Source organism: Liolophura sinensis, chromosome 8, assembly GCF_032854445.1.
Source record: "Liolophura sinensis isolate JHLJ2023 chromosome 8, CUHK_Ljap_v2, whole genome shotgun sequence".
NCBI classification, from domain to species: Eukaryota; Metazoa; Mollusca; class Polyplacophora; order Chitonida; family Chitonidae; genus Liolophura; species Liolophura sinensis.
The window spans coordinates 55314764-55341271 of NC_088302.1; the positions used below are offsets into that span (position 1 = coordinate 55314764).

General features: G+C 40.0%; 1 protein-coding gene across 1 annotated transcript in view; it reads right to left on the reverse strand.

Moving 5' to 3' along the window:
* Nucleotides 1-1015: 1015 nt before the first annotated feature.
* The window catches only part of LOC135472188 (nuclear pore complex protein Nup98-Nup96-like), a 34128-nt gene continuing 8635 nt past the window's right edge, over nucleotides 1016-26508 (reverse strand). Inside the window, exons 10-40 of the mRNA XM_064751566.1 lie at nucleotides 25899-26012; nucleotides 25081-25240; nucleotides 24583-24771; nucleotides 23897-23969; nucleotides 23576-23684; nucleotides 22640-22789; nucleotides 22065-22300; nucleotides 20976-21083; nucleotides 20462-20576; nucleotides 19922-20126; nucleotides 19314-19453; nucleotides 19043-19156; nucleotides 18392-18502; nucleotides 17398-17605; nucleotides 16575-16703; nucleotides 16021-16200; nucleotides 15445-15732; nucleotides 14936-15078; nucleotides 13496-13640; nucleotides 12448-12552; nucleotides 12097-12212; nucleotides 10189-10368; nucleotides 9793-9929; nucleotides 9013-9294; nucleotides 8590-8745; nucleotides 8011-8140; nucleotides 7446-7569; nucleotides 4504-4640; nucleotides 3977-4074; nucleotides 3204-3299; nucleotides 1016-2908 (exon numbers count right to left, since the gene is read on the reverse strand). Of these exons, the coding sequence (XP_064607636.1) occupies nucleotides 2803-2908; nucleotides 3204-3299; nucleotides 3977-4074; nucleotides 4504-4640; nucleotides 7446-7569; nucleotides 8011-8140; nucleotides 8590-8745; nucleotides 9013-9294; nucleotides 9793-9929; nucleotides 10189-10368; nucleotides 12097-12212; nucleotides 12448-12552; nucleotides 13496-13640; nucleotides 14936-15078; nucleotides 15445-15732; nucleotides 16021-16200; nucleotides 16575-16703; nucleotides 17398-17605; nucleotides 18392-18502; nucleotides 19043-19156; nucleotides 19314-19453; nucleotides 19922-20126; nucleotides 20462-20576; nucleotides 20976-21083; nucleotides 22065-22300; nucleotides 22640-22789; nucleotides 23576-23684; nucleotides 23897-23969; nucleotides 24583-24771; nucleotides 25081-25240; nucleotides 25899-26012 (4584 nt within the window). The 3' untranslated portion in view covers nucleotides 1016-2802. The remainder of the gene's footprint in view (nucleotides 2909-3203; nucleotides 3300-3976; nucleotides 4075-4503; nucleotides 4641-7445; nucleotides 7570-8010; nucleotides 8141-8589; nucleotides 8746-9012; nucleotides 9295-9792; nucleotides 9930-10188; nucleotides 10369-12096; nucleotides 12213-12447; nucleotides 12553-13495; nucleotides 13641-14935; nucleotides 15079-15444; nucleotides 15733-16020; nucleotides 16201-16574; nucleotides 16704-17397; nucleotides 17606-18391; nucleotides 18503-19042; nucleotides 19157-19313; nucleotides 19454-19921; nucleotides 20127-20461; nucleotides 20577-20975; nucleotides 21084-22064; nucleotides 22301-22639; nucleotides 22790-23575; nucleotides 23685-23896; nucleotides 23970-24582; nucleotides 24772-25080; nucleotides 25241-25898; nucleotides 26013-26508) is intronic.

Below are 26508 nucleotides of genomic sequence, written 5' to 3' on the forward strand. Positions count from 1 at the left end.
ATTACACAAGCTTTTGCTGCAATAAAAATCAATAAAGTTCATAACTGAAGTGATGTCCTCTTTGCACACATTTTAGTGACATCAGCTGAAAACCTCACTAGCTCAAGTTTCCATCGCAGTGGCAAGTGCAACAGGGTTGGTTCAGGGAATTGGTTTCCATGGAGTCCAATATCTTGTACTTTCTTCCAATATGGCATCCCCATGGAGCTTGCTGTGTCGATGAAAATTTTAGTGAAATGTGAGAAAGTTGGTCAGTGGTTTTACTCCAGGCACTTTGGTTTCCTTCACCCATGACACTGACAGTTTTCATGTATTAAGTGAAATGTCATGATTGTGGTCAGCATCACAACAGTCAACAGAAATCACAGTTTAGTACTGCTTGGTCCATCTGGTTACAGATCAATTTGGTTCAGTCCACTGTCCAGCTTTTATCAGCATCATGTACTTACTGGAAATAAAAGACAATAATCGAGCCACTCCCCCTCTGGTGTAAGGGAGGTGGAGCTTGACACCTTAGTCATGAGTTTGAACCATGCTCGAGCCAGTCCTTTTCACAGGTTTCAATGCCAACTTGACATGAGCAGAGGAAATCAGAAAGAGTCCTGGGGAAACAAACACTTTTTTTTTTATGTATACAAAGATGGGCACACGCTTACCTTACCATGCTACTGGTAAATGCCACAAGATGTTTACAAAGTGATCTTGTGTCAATTTCCAGTCAACTGTCAGGACACCATTGCATTTTGATTTTTTTTTTTTTTTTGATTGGTGTTTTACGCCGTACTCAAGAATATTTCACTTATACGACGGGCGGCCAGCATTATGGTGGGGCGGAAACCGGGCAGAGCCGGGGGAAACCCACGACCATCTGCAGGCTGCTGATACACCTTCCCACATACGGCCAGAGAGGAAGCCAGCATGAGCTGGACTTGAACTCATATCGACCGCATTGGTGCCATTGCATTTTGCATTGTGATAAGTGGGCTAAGAACAGTTCACAGCACAAACAGTCTTATGTAAATTTTATTACATGTTTAAATGTCTTTACTCCAATATTCTGACATTTAGATGTGGGCATTCCAGAAAAGAACAAAATATTTCCATAATTTGGTTCAGAATGTCTCAAATTTAAATACAATATAATTTGCTCATCAGAAAGCTGTTGTTTTTTTCTGTTTATTCTGTGAAAATATGAACCTACTTATAAGATTATCCTTACACAAAACAAAAAATGTAGTACTTGAATTACAACAAATCACTGGTGTTTTGTGTTGACTTTGACTGGAGAATCTCACAACAGTTCCTGAACGACAACTGTAGTTAGCCTGAAATACAACTGCTGTTAGCCTGAAATACAACTGCTGTTAGTCTGAAATACAACTGCTGTTAGCCTGCCAGGCAACAAAATTGAAGAATGTTCATTATTTTACTCAACCACAACGCTATTGAATTCGACAAAAATACTAAGATTAATTATACATAAACATATTTATAGTGAAATATAGGATCTCAAGATCTACAAGATTTATACCAAAAGTGATCTTAAAAATACCAAATCTTATACCAATGTGCGGACAATCTGTATGCAGTGCAGATAATCATGAATGTACGAACACAAAACTTGGATATTTCCAATAATAAAATGTTCAAGTCTTTTGCACAATGAAGTGAGTTGTGCAGAATTTAAAATAAAGCCACTGCATCAGCTAACACATTGAATGGATCATGTAAATTTAAAGTTATAATACACAAACCATGATGGCTCATTTAAGAAATCAGGAGGCCTAGAGTGAATTCCTTCACATCTGCATTGCAAGAGTAAAAATATGTGTTGATGTGAAGGACACACCTAATGGTAGTCCTAGACACATGTGGTGGTCATCCTGACATACAATCTAATACACTGAAAGAAATCACACATAAAGGACACAAAGATTTATCAGACCATACATAATATATTTTTCAACTTTTCTGTTTAAAACTTTTAACACTTACACAGATAAGTGAAAGAAATAATTAGTAACTTAAATTTTCATGTAACCACTTTGCTGTGCAAATGAAGTAGTTGCATGTTCATTAGACACGAAATTCCATGCCAACAAGAAATGTCTATTTCTTCTCCATATTTTGACAACCATACTCTAATGTATGCTTCCCGTGGTTAAATTTTAAACAGCCGTGCACAACAATTATACAATGCAGCTTAAAAATGAGGGAAAAAAACAGTTCAAGTTCAACAATTTTTTTTTTTTTTGTCGAGGAGTAATTTTGGTTCTATAATGTTTAAATTCATTTCATCAAAGTTTCTTGCCCGACTTTTGTGGCTGCTAAAGATCTGGCGGCAATTCCACAAGGCCATTTCCGTTTCTCAAAATTTGAAATACTATCTTACAGCTTAGTCTTAGACTTTAAAATATTAACAATTCCCCACCCCATAAACTGTCAACTAAGCACTGTGACAACTTTAACATTTTTGACTTGCACGTAAGTACGTAAAAGGTGTCAAGGAATAAAGTCCTATACACAGCTGACTTACGGTTGTACATACGTCTCTTTCACTCAGTCTTCATACAGAATAACCAAGGTGTCACACTCCCACAACCACCCATCTGTCATCACAAAATAAACCTGACTTATACACATCATACTACTGGGGATAACCTGACAGTACTTTGACAAAAGCAAACAAAATAATCTACACACCAAAACAGACCAATTAATATACTCCTCATAACAAAACAATTTTGAGTAAAATCTGATTTTAAATACATGCACTATAATATATACATATAGTGAAGGTGTCTATGCAGTGTTCATCTTGAGAAGGTAACCACGGGTCAGCTGTCTCAATTCCTGCAGGCTGTAGTCCTCCGGCATCGGCAGGTGACTGATATGGGGAGCCAGTAACCTGTGGAGGAAAACAAACAGGTAAAAAATGTGGAGCCAGTCACCTGAGAACAAAACAAACTACAACCCATGTAACACTTAGATTTGGTAGCAAGACAGATGAATGCCAAACTGCTCAATACATAAAGTACTGAAATCACCAATTTGGTTTCTTGCTTTCCTCATACTTTAGGTAACATCTTTAATGTCACTCTTGTAAATTATTATGTGATCTCTTTGGAACAAGCTGGGTTCCCAGCAGAGATTAGAATGATGTTCATTATAAGTTACTAAATAGTTGTTGATGAACAACTTACCTGACAGGTACATGGTCTGGAGTCGTAGCATGCTGAAGACTGATCAGAGTTCTCAGCAGATTAGCAGCTTTCTTTGCCATCTCACACTGACACAATCTACAAAATTACACGGTAACAAATTGGTGGGACAGAAACAGACTGATAACCTGAGCGCTAACAACTTCTGGAAGGCTCATCAGCAAATCTCTGTATTACTAGTCACTGAATTTGGCTAAGTAGGTTTAGATATAAAAGTCATATATGAACCGTGACCTGAGAAACTGGGTCAAAGGTAACCTGACCACCCTCTAATACTAGAGGACCATCAGTGAATCTGTGTTTTACTGACTCTGGCTCAACAGTATTAAAGACATAATGTTAAAAACCAAATATGAATTCTGACCACAAGGAAGTAGGTCTAACATCAATAAAATATTGTGGCAATGTTACTTTTTGATAAGCTTTCTACTGCACTGAATATAAGCAAGTTCACCAAGGATACATGAATTGTTTCTCATGATGTTTTAGTAACATGGAGAGATGGGACGATTTATCTAACACAACACTGCTGACAATACTATGACTGAGGAGTGAAAAAGAAAGCCCAGTATAAGATGGCGAAGTCAACTGAACAACCCGCTGGCTAGCTGTGATCATTTTTGAGTGATGCCAGAGCGTAAGAAGTGTCAAATGTACTGTGTCTATTTCAAGCATTTGTAATTCTCACTTGCTAACATGACAATGTGCCCTGTAAGACAAAAACAGAGAAATGTTACACTAGCTTTACAGCTTACCTGTCTTTAGCCGTGACACACTTGAGACTGCCTACACGATTACAAAGGGAGATAACCTCAGGCTGCAACTTCTCTAGCTCGAACAGACTTGGCTCACCCTTGAGAAAAACAGTTAAAGTCACACTTCAAAAGACCCTGGCCAGAAGCTCAGCTCAGCTGACACGTGCATTAGACTGCTGACTGAATAGTGTGAGAGGATTTCCAATCCGATTGTCCAAGATAAAAGTATTGGCCCCACAGCCCGCTTTCACCTAGGTTCTTCAGTTGAGATTTTTTTCTAAGCCAACATGGAATATTACTTCAACACCATATAAAACTTATATAAATTACTTAAAACATCTAAGTACTGTTTTTAAACTTGTGAAAGTGGGCTGCAGTTATCGAGTCATACATTAGGCAACAGGCCCAGAACTGAAGTTATATCAGTTTTGCCTCAGAATAAGGCTGCTACTGAGATTCAAGCTTGATTGAGCCCTTACTGCACTTGTGACCAGTTTGGTATAGGTGCTCTAACAGTGCTGTCTCACCTGTCTGAGAGTGTCGAGCTGCTGACAGAGGTTAATGTAGTCAAGGAAGACACTGCCCCCTGTGTGCCAGTTCTCTATCAGCCCTCCTCTCTCAGGTACCAGCTCCACGAGGTAACGCTTCAGGTAGTCATAGTTCTCTAGGAGAAGACAGGTGAGAAACCATTACATCATATAACATGAACATGAACAATATCTACAGCTCCTATAAACTCCATCAAAGGTACACACACAGTGGAACAATAAGTCAAGGCTACTCGACAAACACTAACCAAGACACACAGGTCATGATGAAACTGTGAAATAACAGCTGAAAGCTACCCGGTAATCACTAACCAAGACACACAGGTCATGATGAAACTGTGAAATAACAGTTGAAAGCTACCCGGTAAACACTAAGCAAGACACAAAGGTCATGATGACACTGTGGAATAACAGTTGAAAGCTACCCGACAAACACTACCCGATATAAACTAACCAAGACACACAGGTCATGATGAAACTGTGGAATAACATTTGAAAGCTACCTGATAAACACTAACCAAGACACAAAGGTCATGATGAAACTGTGGAACAACAGTTGAAAGTTACCCGATAAACACTACCCAAGACACAAAGGTCATGATGAAACTGTGGAATAACAGCTGAGAGCAACCTGATAAACACTACCCCATAAAAAATAACCAAGGCACACAGGTCATGATGAAACTGTGAAATAACAGTTGAAAGCTACCCGGTAATCACTAACCAAGACACACAAGCCATGATGAAACTGTAACATAACAGTTGAAAGCTACCCGATAAACACTAACCAAGACACACAGGTCATGATGAAACTGTGAAATAACAGTTGAAAGCTACCCGATATAAACTAACCAAGACACACAGGTCATGATGAAACTGTGGAATAACATTTGAAAGCTACCCGATAAACACTAACCAAGACACACAGGTCATGATGAAACTGTGAAATAACAGTTGAAAGCTACCCGATATAAACTAACCAAGACACACAGGTCATGATGAAACTGTGGAATAACATTTGAAAGCTACCCGATAAACACTAACCAAGACACAAAGGTCATGATGACACTATGGAATAACAGTTGAAAGCTACCTGATAAACACTACCCCATAAACACTAACCAAGACACAAAGGTCATGATGAAAATGTGGAATAACATTTGATAGCTACTTGATAAACACTAACCAAGACACACAGGTCATGATGAAACTCTGGAATAACAGCTGAAAGCAACCTGATAAACACTACCCCATAAAAAATAACCAAGACACACAGGTCATGATGAAACTGTGGAATAACAGTTGAAAGCTACCTGATAAACACTAACCAAGACACAAAGGTCATGATGAAACTGTGGAATAACAGCTGAAAGCAACCTGATACACACTACCCAATAAAAATTAAACATGACACACAGGTCATGATGAAACTGTGGAATAACAGTTGAAAGCTACCCGATAAACACTAACCAAGGCACAAAGGTCATGATGAAACTGTGGAATAACAGTTGAAAGTTACCCGATAAACACTAACCAAGACACACAGGTCATGATGACACTGTGAAATAACAGTTGAAAGTTACCCGATAAACACTAAGCAAGACACAAAGGTCATGATGACACTGTGGAATAACAGTTGAAAGCTATCCGATAAACACTAACCAAGACACAACGGTCATGATGTGGAAAAACAGCTGAAAGCTACCCAATAAAAGCTAAGAACAATACAGGTCAAGATGAAACTGTGGAATAAGAACTCAAAAACTACATGTACATGACAAAAACTAATCACCACATACAGGTTATAAAAACAGTGTACACAGTTAAGCTGAAATTCCTTACATGCGGTAGCGGTATACGGTACGCGGTATGCGGCAAAAAATCGAAATAGTTAAAATAAGTTGCAATGATTCCATAGGTACGGTCGCGGATCCGTTTTTTCATGCGGAAACGTATACGGCAAAATCAATCGCACCATGTAGCGATCGGTGCGGTATGCGTTTTCAAAACCGGACAGGGTATCCCAAGAAATGACGTCACTGGTGGGGTGTTTCCCCGAAACGTGGTCGGAACTTGTTTGAATTGTTCTCTGGTTAGACGAAAGTACTGTTGGAATTTTTCTCCATCCAGCTGCAATTCCGAGACCAAGTTTTCGGAAAGCCCCCTGCTGAGCTCTTTGCCGCAAAATACTGTGGACCCACCATCGGTGTTTTCTCTTTTTACGCTTCTGTAGTTGCAACAACTTATATGACATTGCTATTATGGCAAGGTCTGAATCTAAAGCCACACGTCGTGAAATGGAGGAATGCGACATGTTTGCTCTGATAAAAACGCACCATGAATGAAAGAAAACGCATAGGTTACCGCATAAATGGAATCAGAGAAAGCGCATACCGCATGCCGGATCCGCGTACCGCGTGCCGTATACCGCAAACCGTATACCACGTATATGGAATCTCAGCTTTAGAGGGTTACCCATCAAGTGTCAGTAACACAGGACTAATATCAAACCTGCACCACTGGTTGAGGGAACAGAGATGTCACCAACAAACAAAACTACACACTGACATTGTCAATATATACAACATTGTCAATATATGTACACCACCCCACCATGCCCTTACACACTGTACACAACTTGTAAACTGTACTTTTGTTTTCACCACTTCTCACAAAAAGTTGTCATAACTAACTTATGTCAGTGGCAAATTGTGAACAGTTTTCTATCACATAGTTTTTGCAGGAAATAAGAAAACCAGGTACTTTGGTCCTGTGGAAGAGATGCGGTGTGTTTACCATCACAATCCACAGCACCAGAGTACTTAATCCACAGCACCAGAGTACTTAATCCACGACACCAGAGTACTTAATCCACGACACCAGAGTACCTAATCCACATCATCAGTATTTGTCTGACTTACCATTGATGATAGCGTCGGCAGCTATGTGCTGGAGCAGGACTTTGTGGCTCTCATCCCAGTGTCTGGCCTTCATCAGATGCCAGGCCTCGTCGTACGGCTCCCCTATGTACCGGGCTCGTAGGGCCTGCAGCACCATAATACAGATACATCAGAACTATATAACAACATCAGCATCATAATACAGGTACGTAGTCATCATAAATACGCACCTGACAATTTGCACATGAGGCTCAAACATGAACAGAGGCAGTAACTTAACATGTGGTTATCAATGACTTAACATTATATCATTCATTCATTACAAGTTTATGACATCAGATAGCAAAATCAACACAATTCTGACGTCCTCATTACTGACATATCTGCATGTAACATGTAGATTTACACTAACCTGAGCAGGGCACTCAGCTTTGTACAGATGCATTCAGTTAACCCCACTGGCCCCCACTGGTAAGCAGAAAATCATTATTCTGATATACAATATCACATGACGTACTAAAGACACACAGACCAGCACAGTTTTACGGTCCTCATCACAACAGTTTATATTTGTATCGGTACCAACCTTTGCCTGATGTATCCACACCTTTGGCACATGAAATCTCTCCACCAGTAGTTTCTCCCTCTCCAGACTCACTCCGTCCTTCAGCAAATCTGCGTTCCTGCTCAGAAGGTCAATCACAGCCTTCCTCCGCCTATCACACACAAACAACACATGAACATGCATCACCAGTTTTCACAGCGCTAATTTATCTTCAGAATCAGGACATTCCAAGGTGCCGAGTAAAAAGTGGACAGACAAATATGGCTAATCATAACACATTAAATATCCTGTAAATTGATCTTTTTTAAGCCCTGTCAGTAATGGACTCAATATTCGAATTAACTTGAAAGTGCTATTACTGCAGGATTTCGTGTCATTCGTTACTGTTTAGAAAGTAAATAAAGCAAAGTATTTGACAACGAAATATCACTAACTGGATATGAAGTTATTCATTTGATTTTTGTACGTGCACACTGTGTATGCGGATAACAAAATCTATGTGCACTGCCTCAAATCTACATGCAATGGTGCACGTATGCACCCGTTATTTCCAACCCTGTGGCCCATCCAGGCACCTAGTCGTCAATGCCACCAACACACCTTTGACTATCAGATATGTGTAGGAGGACAAAGGCAGCCCACTCCCAAAGTCCCAAGGCCTCGAGCTGAGCCGCATAGCTGGTGTGGATCACGGACAAGTGGTAGTCAGAGAGGTGAAGGAAGCCCAGAGACTGTAACACCTGACACAAGTGCCAACTGCAATCACAAACCCAAGAAGTAAAGGTAAGGTGTTTGTCCGTAAGAAAAGGAATGAGCAGATTGCTTTTGGCAGCCATACACTAATCGACACAAACACACAAGAATTGTCCACAGTATCTGAACTGACTATACAGTAACAGTGCTTCCTTCCAGTCAGCATGTCAATTCTGTGATACGATGCACATTGTTTAACTTCATGAAAACTTTAATCAATCCTAAAAAAGAGTTTTTCAATGACTGCGAGTCAGGATGTAGAGAACTGACCTAAGTCTGTAGTCCATCTGGTTGGGGGTGTGTGTGGTGGGACAGAGAAGTATCTCCAGACGGTGGGAGCGGTCAGCATACAGTTTTAACAGGTGATAGCAGGTGTCCTGGATTAGAAACTGACCCCCCTCCAACGTTTCCTCCTCCGCTGCCAGGGGATCACTCTCCAGGTACGGGGGGCAGGGCGATGTGGCGTACTTATCACAAGTGTCAGTGCCCTGGTAGGACTGATCATACAGATGTATTGCCTCTGTCAGGAGCCCCGAGGGGGGACACTTAAACCTGAAAGTCAAGCAGTCTGCTTGGTGACAACAGTCCTTGGAAAGTACAGTACAGTACTTGTCTGATAATTCTCCTTAGAGTCTAAAATACATGGTGTTTGTACGTTTCTGATGATAACACTCCCTTTAGTCTAACATCTAGAAAGAGTCAATCAAATTTATTTATTTATTTGATTGGTGCTTTTACATCATATTTCACATATATGACAGCCACCAGCATTACAATGGGGGGAAACCCCGCAGAGCCTGGGGGAAACCCACAATCATCCAGAGATTCCGAGGCTGTCTGATCATAAAACACTGCTGAACCAACTAACATATTTAGTGCAATGATAACAATCCAAGGAAGCTAACAGACTCAGTTTGTCTGATACGACTACTGTTCTGAATCAAAAGCACACATTTATACCCATTCATTGCAACCTAACCCTTGGTGTAAAACTCTTCTGCACTGATCTCTCCTTTAGCAGTTAACACGGGTTTAAACAGGCTGACTAACCACAGGTGAAAGGCAAGAGCTCTCTTCCAGTCCATCCCGTCACAGGTGTTAATCATCCTGTCTGAGGCCAGCCACAGCAGCTGACCAGACAACAACAGGTAGATCTTCAGCCGCTCCGTGTCCACATAGTGGTCCGCCTGCACACATATACACAAAATCACAGAGGTTTGATAAAGGGCTGAATACACATTCTCATATAAGTTCAAACCTACATGTAATGGTGATACTGGTCAGAATATGAGTTCAGATCTGCTGACACACACAAATTATCTTCAAGAATTCGATCATCCTCTATCAACAATACAAATAATTCAGCCTTTTAAAACATCCAGCTGATTTCCAGTCTTTTTTTTTTAAATACAATAAATTTGACAAAGCAAAGGGGGAAACTCTTACCTTCAGTTCACACCAGTTGATAAGCTGCTGTGCAATCATGTGACGAGGAACATGACTACCAACAGCCTGAGCCAATAGGAGAGCCAGTCTATGGTCACCTGACTTCTGAGCCAATGAGCAGGCCTCCTGGATCTTCCTGGCACTCAGCATGCGCAGGATAACTGTCAAGTACCTATCAGACTGAAAAACAGAATTTGGGATAAATCTCGGCTTGTTTCTTCCACAGAGTTTCTTCACAATATTTCAACATATTGACTACCTTTGCATAACTTTTTGAATACATGCACCAGTGTGACAGTAGGGTTTAAATGTTTACAATGACCGTACAGTACAACTCGGGCTAAAAGTAAAAGAAGGCAGGTAATTAGCGCGATCCTAGAGGGCTTGTAGACAGTAAGTCATCTACAGAGTCAGTGATCCGTCAACTGTCACTGCGACTCTATTCTTGAAGATAATTCGTTAGAAAATACATAAGTTCTTTGTTAGACTGCTAAAATTAGCTCATACTTCAGCTCCCCTTAAAAGTGAACAAATATCTTTTGTTTCTTTCGCAGAAGGTTTTAGTTCTTGTGGGAGTCATTTGTCAGAGAAAAATTATATGCCACTCAGTGATCTATAATACCAAAATGAAACTTTGATGCAGACACGCTGTTCAACAACAACAACGCCATATTACACTATGATTTTCATGTACAGAAGTGGTAAAATATAAAAACAAGATACAGGGCAAATTACATTTTGACTATATGACTGTGGAGAATTTGTAGTTTGTACGAAACCATGTAGGAAAAGCACCCACATAGCAAATGCTTGAAGGAAAAAAATGATTCATTTCTCACAGAAAAACTAATCTGGTAATAATTTCCCATTTGCACTAATACACTTTATTTGAATTTTCCTCTTACAAAACAGAGTGTACCTTTTCTTTTCTGACTCTGTGACTACAAAATGCCATCATGGAATTCCTTCCACTCTGTTAATTTGTGCTTAACAATACATGATCTGAACAAACACCCAGATGAGTTCTGATAGGCCTGTCAAATTTTATTTGTGAACTTGAATAAAAGTTGAGGCAAAATGTATGTGTTCAGCAGTGACAGCTGTGCCAAAACTGAAGAAAAATAGGCATCTTGTATTGGAGTAAGTAAATAATACTGACAAGTGTCAAACTTTATTAACTGACATACAGTACACTGTATACTTTTTTGTAAACAGTAGGAATAAACTGATCACTCAAAACTGGCTGCTGGGGCTAAATTCACCTTTATACAAACGTGACAAACGGTAAGACATGTGCGTGAAGGATCAGACAGGGGCACGACCACACTAGACTGCTGTCTTCCGGTGTTTGAGCGAGGTCCTAGGTGAGAAGCGCAAGCAATTGCACACGCTTTATTTGCATTGGTTTGTGAAATTTATGCAAAGATTTGGCCAGTTTACTATAAAATATCTGTCGCAGGGTTCCATATGGCATAATATAAGTGTATATCAAAATTAGTGTGCTGACTGTTGACACCAATCACAAACTTTGATCACATACTTACTTCCTTAATTAAGTTGATGAAGTGACTTTCTTGTGCAGATATAATGTAATATAAGATAAATTTTCCACTTTTCATGGCTACTATATGTTCAAATAGCTGAAAAAAGGAGACTGCACCTTCCCTTACTAACTAGGACAGGCCTGTGTCTATAGACGGAACTATATCCACACCTTCCAGCGATAATCCTGCGTGCCTCAGCAGGTCTCCGATACAGCCCAGTAAAGAGTTTGTCATGGGCAAGTGGAGCGCTATTCAGTATTTTGGAGCGCGATATGTGTGGTGAACAATTGGCTTGTAGTTTGGGCTGTACTGTAAAATATTACAGCTCAAGTGACACAGCATTATCTCCCTTGCAAGCTCTGACCTTAAAGCGGGTCTGATCAGCCTCCTCTTTCACAGTCTTTCCACACACGTCAGATAACCACGAGGACACAGCTTCCCGTCTGGCCTGGTGGTACCGGTAACTGTTCGTGTCCACCTCTGAAATAGATACCATATACAATACCATGAAGGAATTTACAGATGTGCCTCATGAGGAAATAATTTCAACATTATCCTGTTCTTTGTATTTTACAATAACACTGAAAAAGTTTACGGAAAATACTATTAAAATTAGAGTAATTGTTCAAATGAAAGAGGATGCTAGGTAACTAAGTAGAAAATGGACAAAAACTGAGAGGACACACAGCCATTATGGACATTGACCCTAACTCACCGAGCATAGCCTGGGTGTCGTAGCCCCGAAGGTTCCCCCACAGGGCCACACACAGGTTATACACCATCTCCATGTGCAGCATTGTGGGCAGCTCGGGGTGAGACTCTGAAACAAACATGTTACTTCTATAGAGTCAGCATTTGTCAACAGCAAAATGCAGCAATGGAGATTTAAAGTGAATTAATGATGCAAACCACTCTATGTCTGTCATCCAGATACATTGTGTAAGTACAAGTGCCAATATGCTAATGTTTGGTCGGAGAAGACTTCACTAACTAAAATTTCAATTTAAACTGTTTAGGTCTACTGTGAAGAACAGAATTATGAAACAACTGTATCATTACCAGCTAAGAACATACACAGCAATACTTGTAAACTTGGTGCGGTTTTAGGACAATGAACTGTTACTACATACATATTGTTTTTATCCATGCCAGAGGGCAGGGTTAGCTAAATGTGTTCATCGTGGATAGACACATTACAGTGTATCAACTCAACAGAACACACCAAACTTCATGTAGAGTACATTTACTGACAGTTTTACGAAATGACAGGAAGAACAGGTGTTATAATCCCTGGTTGTTCAGGAGGAACAGGTGTTACCATCCCTGGTTATTCAGGAAGAAGAGGTGTTATCGTCCCTGGTTATTCAGGAAGAAGAGGTGTTATCATCCTTGGTTGTTCAGGAGGAACAGGTGTTATCATCCCTGGTTGTTCAGGAAAAAAACTTGTTTGTCTATGATTCTATAATGGAGAGAGGAGAGGCTCCTTTTTTCTGAAATACTTAAGAGAGTGAGCAAATGAATTTGACTTCTGATTTCATTTTCAGAACAAATTACCTTGCCACTTTAACTGTCTCTATCTACTTTAATTATCTCCAGATGAATGTATAGCTCATTTTCAACAAGGGTTATGTTGTGGAGGAAAGTTTTGCTTGTTCACAGAGAGAATAACTGGTGATGGTGCACATCACATCAGTGGGTGTGTTTACTAATTTAACAGCATCATACTGCAGGGTTCTGGATAATGCAAGTCTTCGTTTCTATACCTGATTTCTCCAGATCCTTCGTGGTTCGCTGAGCATACTGATGAAGGGCATCTGTCCCAGGGCCCAGGTGAAATATAGGGGAACCATCTTCCTCTGTGCTGACAGCATGCTCTAGCTGTACTTCCAGGTTATGACGATGGTTGTTCTAAAGTATTGAAGCAAGGTGTAAAAATGTATGTAGGCTAAACAGGCCCTCCCAAAAAAATATAGAGTGCAGCCTCGGTAGCGCTATAGGTTACCTCGCGCTATGATGAAATGACCTTGGGATCCAGTATATACGGCTACAGTATACAGGGCTACAGTATACAGGGCTACAGCTAAGGTCTATTTTACAGGTCATGATTCTGACACTGAATGAAGTTTTATCAAAGCAAAATGTGTTTTGTCAAATGCTTTATTATTGTTAGTTTACTATTAACACATGAGATTTTGTGTCACCTAATGACTCAAGCATTCCGGCACCGTCCTACGAGTCGCGTCCGCCGAAGCTAACCTCGTATCACATAATCGCAGGCCTGTGCTGATTTACAGAACTCGATGCATGTTAAACATTTCCACAAGCTGAATTCAAGTAACGTAGTTTCATCCACTTTTTTTTTAAATAAAAAAAGCTACAACGCATTTGCTATCCAATTCTTTCAGGTCTGCTTGCATCAGAAGCAGCCTAACAATGTTCACAATTTCAATGTATATCATGCTAATTCAATGTTATTAAATGAAGAAAAGAGAGAAAAAAATTCATAAGCCATTCTCAAATATTTGAGTGAGTTCATCTCAAATCTCACATCAGCATGCGGGTAAGCCAAATCCCAATCTCACAGTTCCACACCTCGCTTTACAACCATTCCATAGTCTGATTACAGTTATCAGCACTTAGTGAAAGTATACAAACATGAGGTACGCAAAGTAATATGTTCTGCATTGCTGACGAAGCTGCACGCACAGCAACAATAGGAAATGAAGCAAATGATGTCGCGTTATTTATACGTTTACGATGTATACATTTTGGTGAAAAATCTTCATTCCTTTACAGTTTCAGATGTTCACCACAGACTTGGGGACAAGATTTGGGGCGCGTTATATCCAACTGTGCACCATATCGAGGCACCTTATAACAAGGCTACACTGTACTACCATAGTATCATTCCCTGTCAAATACCCATAACTGCCGCAACAATTCTACTCGGTCCATTAATTACAAAATTAATAAATAACTAAAAGATTTAGAAAGCTTATGTCAGCAGGTGTGCCGGAATGTTTTTCCTTCCCATAAATCTCCTAAGTAAAAGTACAAAGTCACATGAATCTGCAGCAAGACACACCCATCAAACAACTCAAACCCTTCCTGCAGGGATAGAACCTGTCAGGGACAAATACTTCTCCACAAGGGTTAGTCAGAACCAATAGAAACAGACCTGTTTATATTTTCTCCTTTCTTACCAGCAAAAGCTCGTCCTGTGAATTGAAATAGCCAGCAACCTTGATGGTCTCGATGTTGACCTTCCATGGGGATTCTCCTACTTTAGGTGTGGAGCTGCCAGACTGACCATGCAGTATCGATATAGGTTTGGCCTTAGTAACTTCTGAAACAACACATACATTATAAAAGCCAGTCTGAGTACAGTAACACATGCTGTACATCCCTATTGGGAATATTGGGAGTTGAATAATGTGATAAAGTCAAGATATGAATTATTTGCCACAACACTGTAAGAAACATCCTCTATTATGTGTTTACATTGGACTTTCTCATACTCCTTGAAAACTTCACAGAAATCAGTGCACACTCAATAAAACTCTGTTCCTGTGAACAGTTACATTACAGCAATCATAGAATCCCTAAATTTCCAGGCTACCAACCACGTTATTGTATATGCCCCTGGTCAACCGTCTCAATCCGGTCACAGTCACTATTTTTACAGAGTGTCGAACGAATAGGCCAGACTCACCTGTAGTCTCAGAAGGTTGACCACTGTGTACCAGTGTCCAGCCTGGCCCCCAGCCCACACGGAATGACCGACCCATGTAACAGCCTGCATCGTGAAGGATTTGCTGCTTGCCATACATGAATGACTCCTTAATGTCAGGCAGAGCGCGCTGTATGCGGGATCCCACGATGAGGCGAGGACGCTCCTGGGTCATCCCGCTAGGGATGGGCATATGCTCTGGTGGGGCAGGGAAGAACGCCTGAACAGGCTTTAGTACCTCTGCCGAGGGAATACGAGGAGGGAAGATATCTGCCATGTACAGAACATCACCATCAGGGATCAATAGTCAGAAACAGCTAAAATCATTTCTCCACAGGACAAAACATGACACCGCATACTCTGAACAAAACTTAGAGAGACATCAACAAATGTCCTTCAGCTATATATATTATGATTTGTACCAATCCTTTACTTTGTACAGACAGCAGTTCCAAAAAGCCGTCAGTTTGCAGCACTAAAACAATATCACAGATTAGGATCATAATATGCCCTCATTCTCCACAGAAACAATCTGTATTGAGCAGTAACAAGCCTCACTTTCAGCCTCCCTGTGATGATCCGCCATCAGACTCTGTGGTTCTCGTCTGACAGGGGCAGGGAACTTGGACTTGAGGGCGGATCCAAACAGACTGGTGTGTCTGACAAGTGGCTCTGTCTTCTTCAGTAAGGGAGAGGCTGACCTGGTCTCAGACATGACTGTGTGTGCCAGCTCAGGGTCTACAACACAAAGCTGGCTTGTACAGGTACAGGGTTACACATCAAATCATGGCTGTATGACACTTAGTGATGACAAATAGCTAATCAGCTAATGCCCTATAACTCTGAGTGCTTTCTTCAATGCTATTTGACATTTTCAATAACACTCAGGTAGTGTAAATGGTGCACAAAACAGATGGCATAGCCGTCTTTCTTTCACATTGGTAATTTCTACACACATCATGCTATCTCAAGCAAGAACACTTCCTTATTCACATCTATCTCTAGAATATGATATGATTATTTTCATTTTCTTAATTTTAATTTGTTGCAATTCCCATCATTACTAAACAAATACTGTAGCCACAGGAGTTATGTTAGGCAGAGTCACCTACCTTGTTCATCCGGGACATCAGCTGAGAAGAATGAGGCCTTCATGATCTGCATCCTTCGAGTGTTGACCCCCATGCTTGTGGCCAGTCTGTGAGAAGAGGGCTCCTCTAACCCCGCCATCTCCTCAGGTTCTGTAACACCAGAAAGTTGGGGGGTGGGGGATGGAGAAGGGGAAGATTACTTCACAGGACAAGAGGAAAGCAAACTAAACTGGTGGGGTTAGTACGTAACACAAAACACTTACATGAAAAAACTGAAATTTGTGTGGGTATTTGGATGTAATACTTACTAAGAAGGAAAAAAATTTGTTCAATTTGACTTTCCTTTCACCACAATGAGAACTATCTTAACCTGTTCTTTTCATAAAAAATCAGGATCTAAAAAAAAAATTTAAAAATATATATTCTAATCTTACATTACAATAAAATATGATTTGTACAATAATGAAAAAAAACACACATAAGCAAATCCAAATGAAAAATGAATTCCACTAAACTGATCTGTAAGTATAATCTTTGCCTTGACCCTCTTTAACTCTCAAATACCTTTCTTAGGTGACAAACCAATGATTTTGATCATGCCACATTGGCAATTCAATTAAGAGCAATCTAATGGAGTTGGGGGGGGGGGGGCATATCCTGACTGAGAGAAATTGGGTCAAGTAGTGTTGGTCCTACTCTTTTGTTTTTTTCTGAAATATGTCCTGCTGGTAGAGCATGGAGATAAACGATGTGTGTTTAACCAGTTTGGCATCTGTTTTTTTTAAGGCGGGAGATGTCACCCCCTACAGTATTTGTAATGGAGTTTTCTGTAAGCCCGGCTTACCTGATGAGATGTAGCCATCGCTGTACTTTCCCTGAGAGATGACAGCGGGTACAAAGTCCTCCTCATCCATCATGGGTACATCTTGTTGGGGCAGGCTCTCACCCCTGACACCCTCAGCCGGGAGGTCAGAGCGGGTCTCTGCCCCTCTCACCTTTTCCCCCTCCATACCATCTTTACCTATCACAGGTAACAGCTTCATCTTCTGTTTCTGATCAACACACAGAACACAATATTGCTTTGCACAGGAGAGAAGGAAGTAGGGCATCAGTACAAAATAGTAATCATTTAAATGTGTAGTCACAATTAACTTAAGATTTCTTCTCAAATGAAAACTACTAAATTCTCTAGTATACCACACACCAAATGCTGAATGTTTATGCATCTCATGCAAAAGAATTTTATGTAGAGCATCCTGCAACATCATGATTTTGTATTTTAGGCCAGTCATCTTATGCCAATTTCACATCTGCCCAATGACAATTGAAATCATCATCATGCTGTTTTAAGTGTGACAGTAGCCCTTTACTACATCTACAGTTATGGCTTAACTTTTCTTTGAAAGGTTAAAAAGCCTAAAAAGCTACAAACTCTATCGGCACCATCCAGTGAGACTGCTTCAAGGACTCAGCCAGACATACCACTAGAGAATGGGTCAACATGTCATCATTCTGGCACTCACCTGTACTGCTAATGTCTGATACCACTAGAGAGTGGGTCAACATGTCATCATTCTGGCACTCACCTGTACTGCTAATGTCTGATACCACTAGAGAGTGGGTCAACATGTCATCATTCTGGCACTCACCTGTACTGTTAATGTCTGATACCACTAGAGAGTGGGTCAACATGTCATCACTCTGGCACTCACCTGTACTGCTAATGTCTGATACCAATAGAGAGTGGGTCAACATGTCATCATTCTGGCACTCACCTGTACTGCTAATGTCTGATACCAATAGAGAGTGGGTCAACACGTCATCATTCTGGCACTCACCTGTACTGCTAATGTCTGCTGCTGTAACAATTTCAGTTTTTTCTTCTCCTGTTCGCTCAATTCTTCCTCGTCTGAGTCATCCAACAGGCCGTATTTAGAGAAATGTTTAACCTGAATGCAGAAGTGATAAGTTACAACAGAATTTTGTCCCGTCCTTCATTGTTGCTACAAGAATAACTTGATACTTTAAAATCAGAAGGCAAATATTACTTGCCGTAAACAAGTAGAATTGGAATTTAGTTTTTATAAATTATCAATCACCCTTTATCGAGGAAACAAGAAGATACATGTGGTGCTCTTGTTGTTTTTAAAAACATGTATTTATTTATTTAATTAGTGTTTTCACGTAATGGCAGTCAGCATTACGGTGAGAACTGCGCAGAGCCACAACCACCATCAGGTCGTTGGCAGATATTCCCACATACAGCTGGAGAGGAAGCCAGCATAAGCTGGACCTGAACTCATATCAACCGCATTAATGAGAGGCTCTTGGGTCTGTGCCACACTGGCCACATGTTTTTAAAAAAGAAAAAAATTGCAACACACCAGCACACAAGTCCAGGTATATGCCACTACTCTGTACTCTGTGCCAGAGCAGGAAGAGAAGCCTGAATACCTGACATCCTCCCCCCACTCCACAACAAGACTTACCTCAAACACCCAGGAACCAGTCTCAGGCCTGTAGTCCACAAACTTGGCCCCTAATTTGGCTGTGGCGAGCTCTATCTTAGCCTGGTAATTCATCATTCGCAGGCTGTCTGGGCTCTAAAAACATAATTGTAGGAATTCAATACATGCATGGAATATTTCAAAATTCAATGAAATCTTACTAGCTCCAATAACACAAATGAGTTTAACATGTCTCTTTCTTTTTTTTCATTCTCTTTGTTTTTATTTTTCCTGATGTGAATATTAATCTAACCTTAATAGGACTTTTGGACGTCTTATCAACTGGCCAGACACAATCGAGTGTAACCTCTGCCCTCTTGTTTAGTCCCTCCCCCAACGGAGGCTTTTTCTCGTCATCAGGGTACACAATGACCTCCTTACGACGAAAGTGAACTGGAAAAGATATAAAACATTAATATCAACAGCTTACACAGTAAAGCAGACCAAATTCTCATATAGTACACTTCTGTTTCTTCCATTTCAATTACTCACCATTATGTTCATATCTTTACAGTAACTCCCTTGACTAAATTGAGAGATTTTTCAAGAACTTAACGTCGTACTCAAAGGTATTTCACTTTACACCCTGTCAGTGACTGTTGGCCATCAAGCTTGATGCTGACTACCACAATACACAGTCATCCTATTTCAAACTGCAATGGAAGTGGTGCTAAAATATAGTGGTGACGTCAAAAAAGATACCAAGAGACGGACAGTCAGACAGTGTATTAAAATCATATATCATGTAATATAAAAACATAAATACCCTCATATTTAAGGCTACATACCCATTATGGTGACAAGACATGGTAAGATCATTTTAAACTTCAAGTATAATTTTTGAAATGCTTAAAACGTCACCTATTTCATCCAGGTTAAGCCCTGTGACATCGGTCATCCCTGGGAAGAAGATGCTGCCAAATCCCTCACGGCCAATGGTAAAGTTCTCTACAACACACTCCCCAGTTTTCTCATACAGAACCGCCAGCTCTTCTAGGGTAGGGACACAGTAATACCCTGGTCTTCGCAGCACGATGCCAGCTGGGTGAGGGGGTAGCTCAATGATCTGAGGACAAAACATATGAACTCCAGAAATAAATAAACACCGATGAAGTCCAACCAGTACAAATATAATGTGGCATTATTGGCATCTATTTTATTTGTATGTTGTCATCCACAGAACAAAACTGCAAGTAACAATAAATGATATATCCTATAAACGATAATATTTAGATAAAACTATTCAGAGAATACAAAGATGGTCAGAAAAATTCCTCAGAAAACACATTTAATACGAATGGATGATTGTGGCTTAATGCCACATTGCCAATATTTCAGCCACATCATGGCGACATTTAATATGTCATTGATATGTAAACAAAGTGAAAGTGAAAGTGTTACCTCATCCTGTTGCAGGTCTTCATGCTGGCTATCCTCCAGCTGAACCTCGCTCCTATCCCCACTGTTGTCTAGCTCTGGAGTGGGAGGCACAGTTATCGTCTCATTAAACTCCAACCTGCACATGGAAAATGCAGTTCAATCCAGGGGCCTCACAGATGAGATGTGTAGTAAGGGGACACCCAACGGAGTGGAATCTACCCGACTAGCATATGACCATCTATTTGATGTAATTCTGCTTTCCCTAACACCATCTATGTAATGTAATTACTGCATGTACTACCGAGACTAAAAACATGGGTCTGTATATATTCAGTATAATAGACTTTCAGCGATTCTGGATGTTAATCATTGACATGTAAGCCTGTATCAACACAGCATACCACTTAATTTGATCACACATATCCCACAAGGAACATCTCATTCTGAGAAAAATTGCTTTGATTTTGAAATTAATGCCTTTTCTTCCTAATATTTTTTCTTTGCCATGAATGTCTGAACGAGGGTAAGAGGTTACCGTTTTTGTGGGGCGCTCATAGCGGGCGTTTCAGACACCGAGTGATTTCTGATATCAATGCCAGTGTTCACAGTGGCCATGTGCACACTCACTTGGGGGGAATCATATCTACAAAAACAACACAGTTTTGGCATTACACACCAAACCAAATGACACAAAGCATCAACATTTGTGACATGAATATCTGGTGAAAATTAACCAGAAATATTAAAACAAGGGAGTGTAGGAGAAGTATTTAAGGCTATTTTCATGCTGAAACTGAAACAGATTCAGTAATACTTATGAGATTGCAGTAAATGACCTCACATTTCACTCCAAAACCATCTTTTAGAGACTCATTTTTTTTGTGCTGAAACTTATCTTTTATGGAATGATCTTACCCTTCCTCTCAAACAAACCTCAATACAACCTTTCTCTGATCAACAGATCTCTCAGAATCGGTACATATGTACTTAGTCAACAGATCTCTCAGAGTCAGTACAAATGTGCTTAGTCAACAGATCTCTTAAAACTGGTACAAATGTGCTTAGTCAACAGATCTCTTAGAACTGGTACAAATCTGCTTAGTCAACAGATCTCTCAGAATCAGTACAAATGTGCTTAGTCAACAGATCTCTCAGAATCAGTACAAATGTGCTTAGTCAACAGACCTCTCAGAATCAATACAAATGTGCTTAGTCAACAGATCTCTCAGAATCAGTACAAATGTGCTTAGTCAACAGATCTCTCAGAATCAGTACAAATGTGCTTAGTCAACAGATCTCTCAGAATCAGTACAAATGTGCTTAGTCAACAGACCTCTCAGAATCAATACAAATGTGCTTAGTCAACAGACCTCTCAGAATCAATACAAATGTGCTTAGTCAATAGACCTCTCAGAATCAGTACAAATGTGCTTAGTTACAGAAATTCTGAGTCGTTTATCATAACCTAATATGAACAGGCAAGAAGTCTGAAACAGACCTGATGTAACTGGTGTCACAAAAGGACCACTGACTACTCAGCCAGTCCCTTAAATCATCTGGTATCAAAACTAAAAGAGGAGTGTTCACAGCCATCTTTCCTTCTAGTTCCCCTGGGAAGACTTACCCGTTGCTGCTGATGCGGTGTGGTTCCTCGCTAAATCGTTGAGGCTCAGAGAAGCGCTGAGAGTCCGAGAATCGCTGGGATTCAGAGAAGTCTTCATTGTGGGACAGCTGATTACCGGAGGACACAGAGCCAGTGCCGTGGTTCTTTATAACCAGTTTCTTCACACTCTTCCTCTGTACCAGCGAGTCGTTCCCAAAACTGAAGTCATCCTCCTCCAATCCATCAAAGATCTGAGCCTGGGCAGAAACAAGCAAAGCTTGCAAACATTCAGCACCTTTATGCTTTCAAATCAGTTGTGTAACAGAAAGGTCCACAAAGTTCTTGTTGTTTTGTAGTTTTCATTACAACATTTTTTTGTTTGTTTTTTTCGTTTTTTGGGGGGGAGGGCGGGGGGGGGGGGGGTCATCAGATCTCAACAACATCCTAAAGCTGTTATAACAAGCTCAACAATACATCGTCAAAATCTACAACCCACTTTGATTTAAGGGATAATGGTTCACCTCTACATGTATTTCTATTACATGTAGGGCACATTGCATTAGGCCAACATCAGACAACCTTTCACCAGATCTTACCTTGCTACCGTTCATCAGGGAGTGCAAAGACTTTGGCTTGATCTTAGCAGATGGCCGAGGGCTGACCTTGTACTGGTTAGACGAGTTCAGCACAGCCTTCTGAGCAGCAGGGTTTGTAGGCTTCAGTATATCTTCACGCTTAGCTCCACCCTGGGGAAAGAAAATACAATGTAACATTCAAGGCAGTGAGTAAATCCACACTTAACAACACATTGGTTCACACATTTTTTTATGAAAGTACATTGGTTTCAACAATAAAGATCTTGTTTAAAAAGGCTATACTTGTGTGATTTTAGAAACCAGCTGTCATTGTGTATGTCTGCAGATGGGTCTGTTAATTGGTAAAATTTTTGATATCTTATTCCACATGGGTCAGTTGTCACATTTTGGACATTTTATCATTCCACATGGGTCAGTTGTCACATTTTGGACATTTTATCATTCCACATGGATCAGTTGTCACATTTTGGACATCTTATCATTCCACATGGATCAGTTGTCACATTTTGGACATTTTATCATTCCACATGGGTTAGTTGTCACATTTTGGACATCTTATCATTCCACATGGGTCAGTTGTCACATTTTGGACATCTTATCATTCCACACGTGTTAGTTGTCACATTTTGGACATTTTATCATTCCACATGGATCAGTTGTCATATTTTGGATATCTTATCATTCAACATGGGTCAGTTGTCACATTTTAGACATTTTATCATTCCACATGGATCAGCTGTCACATTTTGGACATATTATCATTCCACATGGGTGTCACATTCTGGACATCTTATCATTCAACCTGTGCAAGACATTGGGTGGTTTACATCATGTCACAGGTATTGCAAATTTGTGCTTGTGTTTTTCGCTTATGTAACCTGGCAAAGATTAGTAATTTTTGAGAGACTTCTCTTAGTGTATATGTGAATGGCTGACCTGTCTTAGGTTCCAGAAGAGTGGGGAATCCCCGTACGGTGAGTTAGTGAGAGCCAGGAGTTGTTGTTGTAACTGTGCAGTCTGAGCTGTGGTCGAGTCTGTTCCAGTCCTGACAAGGAAAACACGACGTGGTCAAATTAAACAGCTCTGACATTTTTAACAGATTTAGTTCACATGGCAAACATGGAACATCAATATTACAGTTCCGACAATAACAACAGAATAAGTTCTCTCAGCCAGTATGAACTTACATAACTGTAATAAAAGAACATACAAGCATCTTATTTAAGAGATAACGTAATTTATATTTAGACAACTTACGTTCCAATGTTGCTTGTGGAGTTCCCAAAACTGAACGTGGTGTTCGTGTTTCCGGTGAGTCCGCCCCCCAGAGCTAGGTGAGGAAATAGCAGAGTTAGGTCACCAATAAACCATCTGTATTAACTACTGAATATCATTTGAATAGCTTCATTTAACACAACAGTCATATGTATGTGTGAGCAGGAGTGAAGAGAAAATTCATGGTTCGAATATGGAAATACATACAGATGTGTTGACACTTTTAATGTCATCCAAACATACACACATACATGTGAGAAGCGACAGCAAGGTATCATTTCAGAACGATATAAAAAGTGCTATCTGAGGATAAACCAGGAGGAAATTTTAAAATGTGAAGAATACCCCATGAAACTGTGCTAACACCATGGTTCATAGGGGTTAACAAAGAATAACACTACTTAACCAATGTAAGATTGTAAACTTAATGAGGCAGACACGACTTCAAGCATGGCAGTTATGCTGGAATGACATCATGAGCTTTTAAAGGTAAGGCATCATTTGTGGACATATGTCAGCTATGGGTGACAGGTAGTGTTCTTGCATGAGGCCACACCCGGCAAAATTGATATTGGTTGTTATCACTTAGCCCTGCCATTAAGATGTACTTGTCTTTATACTTGAGTAGCTCTTTAACCATTTAGCTAACACATCCAAGGTACACTTACATAATGAACTTGTTCCAAATGTATTATTTGTCCCACCAAAATTAAATGCTGGCTTGTTCTGGTTTGCACCAAACAGTGAGTTGTTTGCTGCATTAAACCCTGTGCCAAATGTGGAGCCAGTGAGACCAGTGGCAGCGGTCCCAAACCCAGTTGTTGCTTTGTTCCCAAACAGGCCTGTGTTGGCCTGACCTAGATCAATGACAAAATATCAGATCACAATGAGATGAGGATGCTCTTTTAATTAACATAATTTAAATATTTACTTTTCACCAATTATTACTGTTACTTATTATTATTCTTTCACTTGAATAATATTACAAAAATTCAACTTTATCAAATAAACTTACAACAGATACACATGTCTACAAAGTATTCAATCTCTTTACCCCAGGCAGTAGAAAAGCAAGGTTTACATAACATGTCTGACTCAAGCATAGTGTAGAAGACCTGAAGTTAATCTACTGAAGACAAAAGACTTGAAATTAAAATGACACTTACCTCCAAATCCTGTTGTTGCAGTATTAGGGGCCCCAAAGGTGAACGCATTTGTAGTGGCAGGTTTCGCAAAGAGACTTCCAGACGTCTGGCCAAAGTTAAAGGCTGATGGTGCAGTGGTGGTTGTGCTTCCAAACACAGGCTTGTTGAAGAGGCTTCCAGTCTGTCGAAAACCAGGCAGTTACAAAACGCTGAATACCAATGTCAGAGCACAACTACCACACCATACAATACATCAATCATGTCACATAATTTTGTTAGCTCTTTGATCCCTATCCTGGACGGTCATGATTATAGTTACTGGTAGTTGAATGAATCATGTTTAGAAGGCAGTCAAAATTACAGCATAACTGTGAAGATGTTAAGGAAACCATAGTGGATGTACATGAAGTATCAGAAAGTAATAATAAAACTCTTCACGGATGACTGTCATATTATTAGATTTATTAAGATATGAACAAAAAAAACCACCATGCCAACTTTTGTATGAACCGCCGTGCAAACCGCTATGCGATTCATACAAAAGACTGCATGGCATTTTTGGGGTTTATTTCACAATAAACTTTAAAAATATTACATTCAATCCATACAATATAATTTAAGGAATAAAAGGATGTTTTCTTATGTTTTTCAAACCATGAGAAATCTTAGTTGATTGTTTTGAAGAAAGGAACACCACAGACTCCACAACACACATTTTATGAAATTTCATTCTTTGGGCCAATGAAATTGGTGATCAATGTTCTACCGTTACTAAGCAACATCAAGTGCGCAGCGAGCCAAATGATGAGGCAAACCCTGGAATGTTTCTGATGACATACCGACTGGTTTGTGTTTCCAAAGCCACTAAACCCTGCGGTTCCAAACGTGGATGTGTTTGTGTTACCAAATAAGCCTCCAGTGGCCTGTGTTGTGGTATTTGTTCCAAATAAACTCTGGAAAAAAGAGATATCACCAGTAGTTTAAGAACACTGGTGAGGATGATCAAAAGTGCAAAATTCAGTAAAACAATAACTATATATGTAGCAAAATACTACATAAAAATGAGCTCTTGTTAGATTCAATTTACTGCCTTAACATTAATACTCTTCTGGATTACAGTGCTTTAGGCTATACAACAGCATCATACTTACACTGGTAATCACAAACTGATAACTGTGATCATGAACACAAACTGTGGTTTGCTGTAAATTCTTCACCCAAAATAAATAAGTCATTTGTCTTATCAATCCTTGTTTGAGGCAATTTAAGGTGGAACCAGTAGTTCTGAAGAGTTTTTGAAGAGCCCCCATGGAGGTAAAAAGACATTAAGAGAATACCAGTACCTCGCCTGATTGCGCAGTTCATAAAACTGCATAATGTTCAAGACGTGATATGTTCAAATATTGATCTCTTAACCAAACTAAAGTAGAATGATTGATATTTTCATAC